At 44.5% G+C, this 13,733-nt stretch overlaps 2 protein-coding genes across 2 annotated transcripts in view; both read right to left on the bottom strand.

Annotated features, from left to right (window-relative positions):
* The window catches only part of CCT4 (chaperonin containing TCP1, subunit 4 (delta)), an 8,445-nt gene extending 8,271 nt beyond the window's left edge, over nucleotides 1-174 (bottom strand). Inside the window, exon 1 of the mRNA XM_009319629.1 lies at nucleotides 22-174. Within this exon, the coding sequence (XP_009317904.1) occupies nucleotides 22-174 (153 nt within the window). The remainder of the gene's footprint in view (nucleotides 1-21) is intronic.
* Nucleotides 175-10,451: 10,277 nt separating this feature from the next.
* LRRN4 (leucine rich repeat neuronal 4) overlaps nucleotides 10,452-13,733 on the bottom strand; it is a 6,541-nt gene continuing 3,259 nt past the window's right edge. Inside the window, exons 3-4 of the mRNA XM_009319580.1 lie at nucleotides 13,096-13,233; nucleotides 10,452-11,923 (exon numbers count right to left, since the gene is read on the bottom strand). Of these exons, the coding sequence (XP_009317855.1) occupies nucleotides 10,591-11,923; nucleotides 13,096-13,233 (1,471 nt within the window). The 3' untranslated portion in view covers nucleotides 10,452-10,590. The remainder of the gene's footprint in view (nucleotides 11,924-13,095; nucleotides 13,234-13,733) is intronic.

The following is a 13,733-nucleotide window of genomic DNA, read 5'->3' as shown; positions in this document are numbered from 1 at the left end:
GGGGGGCGTGGGTTTCCTCACCTGCGAAGCAGCTGGTGAAAGGGTCCCGCTGGCGAGGCGGGCGCTCTGAGGGAAGGTGCTTCCTGGGGCTGTGAGGAGGGACAACGCTCCTTGCGCGATGGCCGCCGAGTCGCTCGGTCGGCCTTCCCTGTCAGCGCACAGCCCGCGTGACATGTTAGAAACGTGTGACAGGCGACTGCTGCAAAGCGATTAATGTTAGTGCCACGCAGCCCGCTGGCGGTGGAGGGGAGCGTAGCTGTAACCTGTCGTCCTTTCTGGTGTGAGCCAGGGGTAGGCAGGCCTCGCCCTTTGCCTTTATTTGTCCCGCTGTGGCATCTTGCAGGTTTTCTTCCTGCTAAGACCAAGACCTGCTATGCCACCCCAGGTGTTTTAAGTAGGTTTTGAGCGCCTGTTTTCTTATGTTTTGCAGATCCTGTTCCCAAAAAGGATTTGAAGCGGCAGCTTTAGAGCAAGTGGAGTTAGACAGACTTGAATTACAGGAAAAGAACAGAAACAATGTACATTTTCTTGTAACGGCCTGCTCTTCCCATGTGTCTCAGGGAGTCTTATTTCAGCTTCTCTCACCATTGTAAAAAGGTAGGCTTTATCATCAATAAAAATAATGCTAGGGTTGAAAGATAGCATATACTTCTTAGGATGATCTTGCCTCAACTACTGTATCGATACAAGAAGCTTCTGTCTTTTGGGGGGGGGGATTTCTGAGTAGCTATTTAAATTATTTTCTTCACCTTGAACAGAATACAAACATAATAGGGTTTAGATGCAAAGGACATACTTGAACCCACAAAGTAAATTAGTTTGTTCTGTGTTCAAAGTAAGACACAAAGTAAAACACAGCAGCTCGAAAGAGCTCTGGCTGAAAGAAAAATGCCCAAGTAATATCTAAACTATATAATTTTTATGGCATGCCTCTTTCTGACTGGATGTGAAAAGTCAGGATTTATAATACGGCAGTGCCAGTAAAGTGCTCCCGTGCAGAGACAGTTACACAAGAAATGTGTCCCTGCACTAGTAAGGTGCTGCTGTTGTAAGAAACAGGCAAAGGATGTGAGCTCTTGAGCTTGTTTTCCGTTTCCAAGTACCTGCATCTATACCCGGAGCTCGTTGCAAGTGAAACATGTCCTCGTGCTGAGCAATTTTCTAGTGCCAGCAACAGCTTTGTATGGTGATATATAAAAATCAAGCATTTGGACAGTTCTGTTGTCAGTAGAAAAAAATAGGAAAAAAGACTCCATAGTCACGTGAATTCATCATCTCTCAACCATTTTTAACAGCTGCTTTTGAACTTTTTCTGCTGGATTTATGCACCATTGAAACATAGATGACTGCTCTTTGTCTGTTGGAGACTGTTTATAGAGAGAAGGTTTTGGAAGTGAATGGTCTTTGCCTTTCTATATTCAATTTTTAACAGGCAGAGAAGAAAACAGTTTCAAGTATAAAGGTAGAGAGACATCCAGCTCACAGACAGGGGAAAGGTCTACTAGTAAGAGTCTTGAGCTGGATTTATATCACCTTCAAAATCATCAGAAACCCATTCTAAATGACCACGATCACTGGGGTCTCTGACCCTGATCTTAAAGCACATCAAGCAGCAATGGCAACAGTACTAAATCCTGGACGTTTAACACTAACGCAACGTTAAAGCTAGAATCAGCAGAGCGCCAAGCTTTTAAAACAGCTATTGAGGTCTGTTTAGGCTGTTGTAGCTGGCCGCCTCCTTCTCGACTCAGGTTAGGGATCATTTAGAGTTTGTTGTGGTATCACAGGAGGTTCCTGGTTTCTCCTGGATGTATATAATAAGTGGTATAGCTACATTTAAGGGTACTGTGTAAATTTGAGCAGTGGCAGGTGTTGCTTCTCTGGGGCTGAACTGGGCTTTGGGTTTGGTTATGCCAGAGGGCGGCAGGAAAACACAGATCGTCTGCTATTACCATCAGTGAACACGTGCTGCACGATGCCGCACTGGGGTTAGGAGCAAGTTTTTTTCAGGATTTTGAAGGAAACGGAGGTTAGAACCGATGCTGTCACAGCCACCTTGTTACACATAGCTCTGTGTCTGGCAAAAACAGCCCCTCTAGTGTTAAGAATCATTTGGGGTTGGAGTTTGTTCCATTGCTGGGTGGAGAGCCTGGGTTTTTACTTGGTACGTAACAAGCTGCTGCACTAAGTTTAGGGCCGCTGTGGTTAGCGGCTACCTTCTTACGAAGAATTTTGGTCTGGCAGGGTTGCTTCTCCAGAGCTGGGCTTCTGGGCAGAGTTAGGATTAGGGGTTTTGTAAGCATTAGTCTGTGCGATCAGGTTTGCACTGGATGTAAGCGGAGTTGTCTGGCTAATTTAAAGGTTGTCATCCACTGCTGCCTCGTTCTGTGTCCAACGGAAGCTCCTTGGGTAGGGTTTGGTTTGATCTTAGGTCGTTGCAGGTTTTAAGGTGTCACTGGGTGGAGACTGACCCGGAGCGTGCATTGTGTTTTATTACTTGTTTTGTAATTACAGTCTGCTATCTGTAATTTAGATGAGCAGACATATAGGGCTCTCCAGCTGCTGAGTTTTGTTTAGGGCTTTGGCTACCGCTCAGTTTTTTGCTTCATTCTACGTGAAATAGAGATTATTTTTTTTTTTTCTTTTTACTAGCGTGTATTTAGGGGCAGCTTTATGGTTAGGCTTCCTCCTGCAATGTCCCATTGACCCGCGTGTCGGTTGTTAACGTTGATCCAGGCGGAGGGTTGTGGAGAGACATTTCTTAGGTATTCAAAATTCGGTGTTGCTTGTGGGAGAGTTATCTGAGATGGCTTAACGTCAGTCAGACTTGCTGTTGAAGTTCAGCTTCATGTCAGGGTGAAGGCTGAGGTTTCAGACAGCAGACCCAGAGGACCAAATCTGTTGTTAGGTCATGTTTAGAGCCAGCACTCGCAGAAGCCTGCCAGACTTGTTTTAGAGCTGAGTATAGACTCGGAGTTGCCTGCACATTATATTGTTTTTCTTACCCTCTTATCATCATTTCTGGCTGTTCTGACCTTTTCCAGCATTTCCAGGGAGCAGTGAGACGATAACAAATCATGCAGAAAACACCCTCATGCGTGATCCTGGGGTTGTAATATTTTTTTTAGCTTAGTTTCTTGAAAAAATGAGATTTGTGTGCTTAGTATTCTGTCCTTCAAATAGGACTTGGACCTGTCACCAATTTTGACCAAATGTGGTAGAAAGTCTGCGTGTTCTGGCTTTGTGTAAATAGGCAGCTGCACAGGGAAGAGAGACTTTTAGTTAAAGGCACACCGAGGACAGAGCTCAGTCCTTCTGGGATGTTTGTCAGTGGCACAATGTTTCTGTGGCTTTCAAAGTTTTGTTTTACTCAGGCAGAGACGACGAACCGCTATCAACACGAAATTTTTTTTGTTGTACAAGGTGCTTGTGAATCTGGGCAGATCACGTCACCTCTCTGTCTCTCGATTTTTCTTCCCCAACTATTTCTAGTCCGGTGCAGTTAGATGATAAACTTTTTTACCAGCTGTTTGTGCAGCATCTTGTCAAACGGAGTCCTAATGTCAAGTGGACCTTGCTGGTTCTACTGCAATATGAACAACGTGAACAGCCTTCACAGCATAACTACAGTCAGTGGACACCTAATCATGTGATGAGGACAAAACGGGGCTTCTGGGAATATTTGCATCTCTGTCTTTTTCACACGGTGAAAAACGCCTGGGATGAGTCTCTTTACTACTTACTGCACTTAAGTCAGGTTGGATATGAACGTTAGTCTCACGCGGGGTCTTTTTTTCTTTTTTCCTGGAGATAACTTGCCGAGTATTCTCAAGGCAGTAGTGATGACAGCATAAGGAATGATTGCCAAAGGGGGGGTGACATCATTTCTCCCAATGGCCTTAGATAAGTTATTAAGTACCATTACTTAATCATGCTCTGATAAGCGAGTAGCTTCTAAACATTTGATAAACGCAATGCTCATGCCTTCCCAGCACAGCAAGTAGATTTTCGTTTTCCAAAGACGAAGAAAGTCTCTACCTAGTGCCGAGTGTGTGAATTTTTTTCTCTTCTGTCTGGAGTTTCATCCCAGAAGTTGCCGCTCTTGGTGTCTGAGCGCTGTGCCCTGGTTAGAGCCCTGCGGGAGCTGGCAGCCCTGTGCCCGCCTGCATGGCAGGGATAGCTGCATCGCTGCTTCCACCTTCTGGAGGAGGCAGTGAACGAGGGATCCTGGTTTTTATGGATTCTTCCTGGGATTCTTTTACTTTATTTCTTCTGATTTTCTTTGGTTCTCTCCTGCTCTGGGTGTATCCAATGGGCTATGTATTGTGAAGACCATTTGCCCCTTTTCTCACACTCCCTCCATTTCCTGTTAGTATTTTCTGAGTTTTTTTCTCCCTTATGGTTCTTTAAAAAAATAATAATCTGAGAGTCGTGGTAAGCAGTTGACAAGGCTGCTCACCCATTAAAGGAGATTGCAAAAATCAGGATATATACTGTGGTAGTATGTTGGGTAATACCCAAAGTGCCATACAAGTATTATCTTCTCACATGTACTGGTAAGCAATGTCATCCAGCACTGAAGTGTGAGGATTAGGTATCAGCACAAAATACAATGCTCCACTGTGGTTTGGAAGAGAAGACAAATACCCTATTTATGGTGATTTTATTCTGCTAAGACACTACGGTAAACGTTGCTAATCCTGTGAAGAATTTGCTAGAAGGGATTCCTACGGATTCAGACCTTTTTTTGAAGACTGTACTTTATAGGTAGCTACATTGTCAACGTACTCTTAAAAACGTGTTGTGGCATGGGGAATGTCAGCTTGAGGTTATGGGTTGGTCAACTCCAGCAGTGAAAATGGAGATGTTTTATTTCATGCTTTCTTGGCAGCGCCCGACTCTTCAGAGGTGCTATAGCTGGGGCATGCAAAAACCTCCATTTTGCATACGGGCAGATCAAGTATGTGTACCAGTGGGCCAAGAGCACTGATCTGCTCATGTACCAAGTAACCAGATGCTGCGGAGACACTGTGACTGGCTGGACATGCTGCGGAGGTGCTAAAGGAATGGCTCTGTGCATGGCCCGACTGTCGGCCCGGGGCTATACAAGTTGCCACTGTGCCCTGGACCTGCAAAATCCATAAGCATCAGTTGAATCGTCAGTGTTTTTTGAAGCTGGTGAGAGTTGCTTAGGAGATCCCCATCCAATTATTGTAATATTCCACAGTAATATTATATGCAAAATGAAATTCAACGTATCAGATAATGTAAACATACTTAACTGTTACTGATCTTTATCTGTGCTGAATGAAAAAAAACCAAACAATTCTTGCCTTTTTTTTCTGTAAGTGCAATGACCGTGATCTGATCTCTGTTTCCAAAATCTTCAATATTTAAAAAATCTTATTGCACTTGTGGACTGATTTACCAGTTTTGGTTTTCTCAGACAGTAATCCCCTCCTTGCTCTTAAGAAATTGACAGTTTCATTTGCATTTTTCCTTCCCAGTGTCAAGTTGGCAGAGAACCTCCTGGTCATAAGGCTGCAAAAAGTATTAGAGACAGGGACAGTCAAGCTGCTGAATAACAGTCTAGGGGGCTGGGACTGTTGCTACTGTTACTTCTTAGCACTTCTGCTTTCTTTCCCTTCAAATGTTAATAGGTAAGGGTAAACAGATGCACACAGGCAGGCACATGGGTAGCCTAAGTTGGTGAGCTTGGTCTGTAGGGTGCAGGCTGAAGTTCTTTGGTGGAAGAATGAGTATTTCCACGTGGGTTAGTACCTGGGGAGAAGATTCCACCCTCTCCCTCTAGATGACAGCAGAACACCAGCCTTGCTGTAAGGGATTGTTTCCTGAATGTATTTCAAAAGAATATTATTTGTTGTCCTGCTTGATAACTTTTTAAAGAGGTTGGAATTACTGTTGTAATATATTGCCCTGCTTCAGAACAAAGTCTGCATACTTCGGACAGCTGATAAAAAGAAAAAGCACCAGGAGTTTAAACATGTTCTTTTATGAATATCTGTTTCCGCAAACTCGAAACATGTTCGCACCTGTGATTAATATCTCTGTATTTCACAGGCAAAGTACGAATCTGATGCTTCTTGACGGGCAAGATCCTGAACCCTCAGAGGCATCCTCCTTTCTAACACCACATGAATGCATTTTTCTGGAGACCACCGTGGAGGAGTACGTCTGTGCCAGTGCAGTGCTTGATGAATGAGCATGGTGGTTTGATTTTGCATCCTTCCACGAAGAGGCTGATAAAGCCAGTGGTATGATGTGAGCTCCCTGCCTTGGGCTGCATCGTCTCCCAGCTGGCCCATTACATACCTCTCAAGCCTGTGGCCAGGGACAACTCTCAAAAGCAGGCTCCCTTCTGTCACCGAGGCAGAATCAGGGTGAAGCGCCCTGTCCTGCTGCTCTGGGCTTTCCTGCCCACCCGCTTCTGCCGCCCAGGACAGGGCTCCTGGTGACTGCTTCTCTAAATGGCATTTGTTGCACCAAAGGCGAGGCGGTCCCTCTCTGTTCCCTCGCAGCCAGCAAGGCTTTTGCCTGCGTGGGTTCTGGCCCTTGGAGAGCTGCTTTTTTTTTCTGTACGGAGGCCTTCTCAGGGATCAGCTCCTTTTCCCAGAGTGTTTCTGCTTCCTGGGAGACTCCGTGAGACTCAGTGACTGATTGTCAAATGCCGAGCTAGGAGACGGAGCAGCATGTACCTCTGCCATGACACCCAGGGGATGCACCCGCATGCGCTGTTGGCTATTTTGGACTTCCTTTGCTTGAGCTTGGTCCTGTAGAAAGAAGAAAAACGTTGACAAGTGAATGGAGAAGGTTCTTTGGAATGCAGATAACTATTTCTTCTTAGGGAGAACAGCCAGGAAAAAAAATTACACAAGCTCTTCAAAAAACATATTTAAACGCTCTCTGCGCGTCCCCCAAGTGATCTTCCTCTCACACAGAAACAGGACAAGTTGGACTGTGAAACAGTAAGTGGATTACTAGTTATATATATTTTTTTAATGGGTTGGCTTTTGTTAGCTTTTAAAATGGTTTCAGAGATGTTTGGGTATCCCAGTCACGCTGCCAAAGGTTTATGTCGTTGGAGTTGGAGGTACAAACAGGGTTCGCTGTTGGGTGCAAACAGGAAGAGGGGGAGGAACAACCAGGCGGAGCAGAGCCGGGCAACATGGCTTTACGTGTGGGTGGGAGAGTTTCCGTTTAGCTCCCTGGTTGCTCTCCTCACTGGCCCCTGTCCCAAGCGGCACTGTGAGAACTGGCTCCGCTGCTTCTGTCGATCCACAGTAATGAAAATAGAGGAAACGTCCAAACTGGTTATTAGTTGTGTTTACAAGAATGACAGCTCTGGGTTTTGAGGCTGGGGAATGGGGATGACATTAATTTTTTTCTGCAATTATACTTGGATTATATAGAAGCCAGAAAATGGGCTTCAAGATAACTTTACCCTATGGATTAAAATATTGCTTGCTTTTTGGGGTTTACTTTCTAATTCGGTAGGTGCAGCTACGATAAAAAATCTAGAGGGGATAATGTGGTGATTCAGTTTTTCTCAAGTTATACATCGGTTTTAAGAACTAACAACAGGCAGTGCTTTCAAAGAAAGGTTTTATACTCGAATACTTACTTTGAAAATATTGTGACTTACTGAAATGGACGTTGCCCTTTTGAATAACTGTCATTTTACCTGTTCTTGGGCTGCAGCAGCTATCTGTCTTATATATATACAAGAGACAGGAGTTCTGAGTGGGAATACAGGGGAGGACTTTTTTATCCAAGCTGGAATTTTTGAAGTACGGCAGAATAAAGCCATTAGCTCTCATAACTTGAAAATTATTTCAGAGTGTATATATATATAATATATCCAAGGAAGATTGGTTGTAGCTTAGCACAAATATCAGGAAAAAGTGAAGTAAGAGAAGCACTGATTCAAAAGAGAAAAAAAGGCAACAGAGTAAAGTTGGTCATTACTAAAATCAACTCTGGTGAAACTATAAAGTGGGGGGGGGAGAACTTCTGCACCTGAAGCACTGATACTTACCATAGGTGTCGATAAATAAAAATCCCATGTTTTGAATCCTGCTGCTAATTCTCTTACGTCCTGCTTGTGAAAGGGTAGAGTGTGATCGGGCAAGAGAGAGGCACTACCCCTGGCTGGGGGATCTGTGCTTCAGGACGTCTCATCAGCCCAGATCAAACGGGGCTGTTGAGGGTTACTTTAAGTTGGAGCAAGTAGGGGACGTGGGAGTGGGACTTATATTTGTTTGGCTCACAGGAAAGACACTTTTAAAGAATGGGAGGCTCTGACATGTTGCCTTGGCTTGAAGGCGGTGAAGACCTGTGAAAAGTCAGGAGAGGCTGGAGTGAGAATTGGTTGGAGAAATCAGTTGTGATAAACCTGCATCTCACAGCGGGGAAAGATTCAAGAGACTGAGGTCGATATGCGGTTGCGCTTCTGGGTAGTGTCAGGTTGGAGTGTCCCCTGGTCACTGACCCTCAGGGAAGTCAAATCCTGTTACCGGCAGAGCTGCTTCTGCTGAGCTTTATGGCTTTCTAGTTAAGTGTTGCAGTGATGATGAGTGGCAATGTTGTAAAGGGTAGTTAGACGTATCCTCTCAAAATCTCATTTTAAATGATGTCCTGTTGCTTTGGACTAACTCATAGCTAAGCTGGAACGATCTTCATTTTCAGTTGCAGTATCGTTTTTGTCCTCCTCCTCTAGAGCTAATCTTCAAGACTATATCAATTGCTATTCACAAATCTCTTATTTTGCTCCACTTTGTTTCTGTTTCTAATACCAAACACCCCAGTCAAGGTCTCTTAGAGCTGTGTTGTACAAACAGAAGGGAGTATATGATCTCTGCCCCAGTTTGGAATAATGAGTCAAAGACTGAAGGTTTGTGCTCACTCCAAATGAAGTTAAAGTATCATCTGCGCCTATTCACTAGACCTTCCAGAAAACGCAGGAAAAAACAGGCTGCAAATAAATATGAAGAACTAAGTCCAAACAAAGAAAGATCTGAACTACCAGAATGTGACAATAAAAGAGATTTTCGAAGTGGAAGGTGACGCCATCCTGGCTTCTCCATTTGTATTTCACTTCTATTGTGAGTTTGAGTCATGGGGCTCAGCCAAGCTCAGCAGCTCAGGACCGGCATGGCAGGAATTGGCAACGAGCATCTGTCCAATGACGGTGTCATTCCCAGCACTGGTGTAGGGGAAAGGCCAAACCTGCATGGAAGGACTGCAAGCCGGTAGTGGTGAGGATGGCAGAGGCCACCTTATGCACATACAAAATGAAAGCTCTTATGACATCAGATAACACAAATTTACCGTAATAAAAACATTACTATATACTGAAAGTTCGTTCCAAAACAACAAAATGTTCGAGTTAATTTCTCAGGCTAAACGTAGTAAATGGTAAAGACAACACAAAGACCTGGGTCTTTAACAAAGAACCAGAACTCACTCTGTAGCTTTTATTTCCATTAATACTGGAAGCATTAAAAAAACCCACAAAACAGAACAGAGACTCTTTTACACTGTATAGCACCTTTCACTCTCTGAGATCTGGGGGGATTTTGCATGTTGTGTCTATACAGCAGTATACAGCAGCAGAAACACGCAGCTACTGGAACATAAACCTATGGGTCTCTGAATAGGAAGTATTTGATCGCGACAAACGCCTCCCCTTACACAAACATCTCTTTGAATTTTAATGGCAAGCTCAAAGCTGCTGAAGAACTGGGATTCTCAGCATCTCTCATTATTTTTGTAGCGGCAGTTAGCACCCAAAAGTACATTTGAAAAATGCCTGCGTAACTGTCTGCTGCTAGTGGATGGGATTTCAGTTTTTCAAGTCTCAGCAGCAAACGCGTGAAATTGTTTCATTACTTGGCTCTTTGCCTCTGTATGAGGTAAATCATGAGCCTGCTAAATCTGTAGATGGGACTGAGCAATCATCTCTGCTTAAAATCAATTGTGAAGCAAATGCTAATGTGCTCCCCCCTTCTGTACTGCTGTACTGCAAACTCCTCACTGCCTGTAAATTGGTATTGTGGTAGCACTCGGGAGCGTCCGTTGTGGAAAACATCATACAAAGTCAGAAAAAACCCAATTGTCCCTGCCCTAAGGATCCTGCACTGTCCTTTTTTACAATTAATCTTCATGTTTCTTTTTCCTGAACTGAAGTTGGGCTGAGCAACTGAAGTTGCAGTCACCGAGTTCTTCAATGGAGTTAGAGCTGCATAGCACCTTGCCGCTGAGCCCAAGGAGACCTGGGCTGTGTGAAATGTATGCTAGTATATTTGTAGGTGATTATAAAAACAACTTTTCAGGGTTAGTGTCCAGATTTGCTGCTGCGTAGCACATGAAAAAGAGTCCCAAGGCTTTCTTCTGTTTGACTACCTTCGTTATTAGTTTTTCTTTTTGTGTGTTTTTCTCTCCCTTAGAAACATGAGGGCTATGAAGTCTGATGTTTCATAGTTTTGCTGAAGGACATTTTGAGAGTCTCAGGAAAACATACCAAGGTGATAGAGACAGTGAGCTTTGAATGTGTAGAACGATCATCTAAAGCTAATTAGCTGTTTGTAGTTTTAATGGATAATCAAAGGCTGGGTTCTTATAAGAAACTAAGTGTGTACCATATTGCTCGCTCTGAGGCTTTTTACATGCCTTACACAGACATACAGACAAAATAATTGTGGAAATGAGAAAGAGTCCACTTGCTGCAGACAGAGCAGCAAAGACAGACTTGTAGCTGGGTTTTGTTTTGAATCTGGTGCACGAATTACCTGGAATTCCCTGACTTGTTGTCTGGCTTGACCCTGCTTTGTTCGAAGCAGTCACACAAATGTGGTAAGTGGTGTATGGTAATAGATTATACAGAGTGTACTGCCTTGCTGTGGAATAAATATTGTCCAGAACAAACTGTCTGTCCTCGTTGCCTTGGGCATGAAGCGTCAGCTCATAGGTGTGAACAACTGAATTTGGGGCGCACCAGTGTATCTGCGCAGAGCTGTCTGTAACTTCAGACACCTCTCTGAGCCTCGGTGGGTCTGGAACCTCATCTTCCCTTGACGTGCCAGGACATAAACATTGGGATGCACTCTGAAGTTCACTGCACGGCTTCTGAAGGTGTCTGCAAGGGTTGTAGTCACAGGAGGTGTATGCCAGTTGCACTGGGGTTTCCATCGACTGTTCATCGTAATCGTAGTCATCCACATAGTATATCAGTGGTCTGGTGGATGCAGGCTCTGACCGAGCGTTGGTCCTTGTGGAGTTCAGCTGCGGTAGGCTCGTTTGTGGTGTACCTTCCCCAGCGTGAGTGGCAAAGGAGTGGATATAATGGTCGGTGGCATTGGGGTTTCCTGTTGCTCTAGTAGAATAATCACTAGTGGGCTGGTTGAATGGGCCTTCCTGGGGAAACGTCGCATCGGTCGTTCTGAGCTCTCTCTTCAGCTGATCTGTTTCAGTTTGACTCGTGGAGCCGTAATCTGAGGAGTGACTATAGAGCTCTTTAAGAAAACCTGGGGAGCTGGTTATGGACACAAAGGAAGGGGGATGGCTCGTGGATTCGGAAACTGCCACCTCCTCCTGGGAGGAACTGTTGGCCTTTGTGAGCATCGGCTCAGTTGGGTTGGCTGCAGTTGTGCTCATTACGTTCCTCTGAATTAGGGAGCCGGTGTAAGTGTCTTGGGTTAGTGGAGCAGAGTCGGTTGTTGTTACTACGGTAGTTGCATCATAACTGGTAAGGCTGAAAGCATCGCGTTCGGGAGAGGGCGTGTTTGAATCGGGCACTGTAACGTTTCGCTCAGACTGGCATTTATTGTAGAGCTCTGGCAGTGAAAAAGATGTTGAAGGTCTGTCCCAATCTTCCTGGGATGTGTTGCAAAAAGTCTCCCAAGCCCTGCAGAGGGGACAAGTTAGCATAGACAAGATCCACAAGAACATTACAGGCTCCTGTAAGGCTGCTTGGACTGGAACTGGCAACCTGCTGTCCCCAAACAGTCTTTATATTAAAGAAGACCTGAAACCTAAACCAAAGCTAGGTTGTCTTAACGATAGTCCTGTGCTTGGCAGATGGCTTTATACAGCACTGGGAACTTAGGAGACTGGCTTTTTGGTTTTGTAAGGTGCAGGAAGATCTTTTGCCTGAGAAGCATCATCGTTTGCGACAAGGACTGTGAACCTTAGCAAGAGTGTGTCAGGGTTCAAGGTAACTTGTAAAGGGTCAGACTGTAATGCCACACTAGGAGGGGAACGCTTGCAGAGAGATGTAACAGGGTCCCCAGGACCCTTAAGTCAGCTGGTTTAGGCAGCTGGAGCTGTGCTGACGCGGGATGTGCTTTTAAATGACCGAGCTCGAGTTCTTTCTTTGCTCAGACATCGCATGTTTTTGTAAAGAATGCAACTGCTAAGCCCATCCCGATGAGAAACAATGTAATTTTAACAATCTACTTCCCTGCTCTGTCCACTTCTGATGACAAATCTTCTCGGTGGCCTTTCAAAAGGAAGGGAGATCATACATATGCAAAGCACTTCTTTTAACTACAGCTTCTTGTAATTAGTCTGTAAAACTGTAGGAGAGCATGGAAACAATAGGTGACAAATGGGGCTATTTGCAAGGGGTTTTGTTGACTGCCTGTGCCGATCTAGGCTTTGGGAATGCAAGGGCAAAGAGGAAATAATTTGCTGAATATCTTGCAAAGTCTTCCAGGTCCTGCTCCCAGTGGTGACCCATCAAGGCCACCAAGCCAGCTCATTTTTTATCTCCAGCTAATAGAGAAATGTGAACTGAAATAGAGAAAATAAGCTCTTCTCACCTTAAAGTAGAATCCACAGCTAATAACAGTTTCTACTGTTGTGCGTGTGCCCATGGCATTTGTCCACATTCAAGTACAATTCAGCCATGCTTTGTCCCTGAGGGGGACTTTATTTTGCATTTCTACCTCTCGTGGAAGGGAAGAGCACACAAGGAATTTGAATAACTTAGATGACAGTGAATGTTCGGTCCCCAAATAGCTTACATATTTAAGTTGTGTCTGAAAAGCATTACTTTATTTCCTTGAACTCACTTACTTTTGCAGCACAACTTTCTTGGGCTTGGAGAGCAGCCAGGAGAGCTGGCAGTTGCACAACAGAGGATTTCCGTACAAGTTGATGATGATGCTACCCGATGAATTGGTATTCCAAGGATTAAAGGAACTCAGGTTACAGCTACAAGATGACAAATGCAATGATTAGCAAACGCTGAGCTACCTTCCAAGGACTGGAGTGTGCTTAGTATCCCGGAGTGTGTAAGACACAAAGCAATATTCCCAGTTCCCTTGGAAGTAGCTACTTATCACCACCACCATTCTGCGCTTTGAAGTCCAGGCTAGTGCCTGCCCATCTCTCTAATTTGCACAGCGTAGCTGCTGTGTGTTAAAGCATAACAAAGGCATTGTAAGGGGATAACACCTTTAGAGATGGCAGCTGGAAGGGAAAGGACCTAGCATTTGGCAAGGGTCTTCTGTGAAGGATGCTCTCCTCTCTGCCGTCGTGCGTTCAGCTACACTTTTCTTTTGTACTAAACCATTTCTCCAGCTTCCTTCTCAGTCTGCTTGTAATGGCTTGTCTTTCTCTATGCCAATCATCCTCTTCACGTTAATTGCCTCTTTCATAATATAGACTCTCACCTACTAAAGTCAAATGACTAATACAGGAAGACCTTCCTT

The sequence above is a fragment of the Pygoscelis adeliae genome, unplaced genomic scaffold (assembly GCF_000699105.1).
Source record: "Pygoscelis adeliae isolate BGI_AS28 unplaced genomic scaffold, ASM69910v1 Scaffold122, whole genome shotgun sequence".
Classification (NCBI taxonomy): domain Eukaryota; kingdom Metazoa; phylum Chordata; class Aves; order Sphenisciformes; family Spheniscidae; genus Pygoscelis; species Pygoscelis adeliae.
Note: the sequence above shows the minus strand (reverse complement) of the source record. Positions and strands in the feature narration are given on the sequence as shown.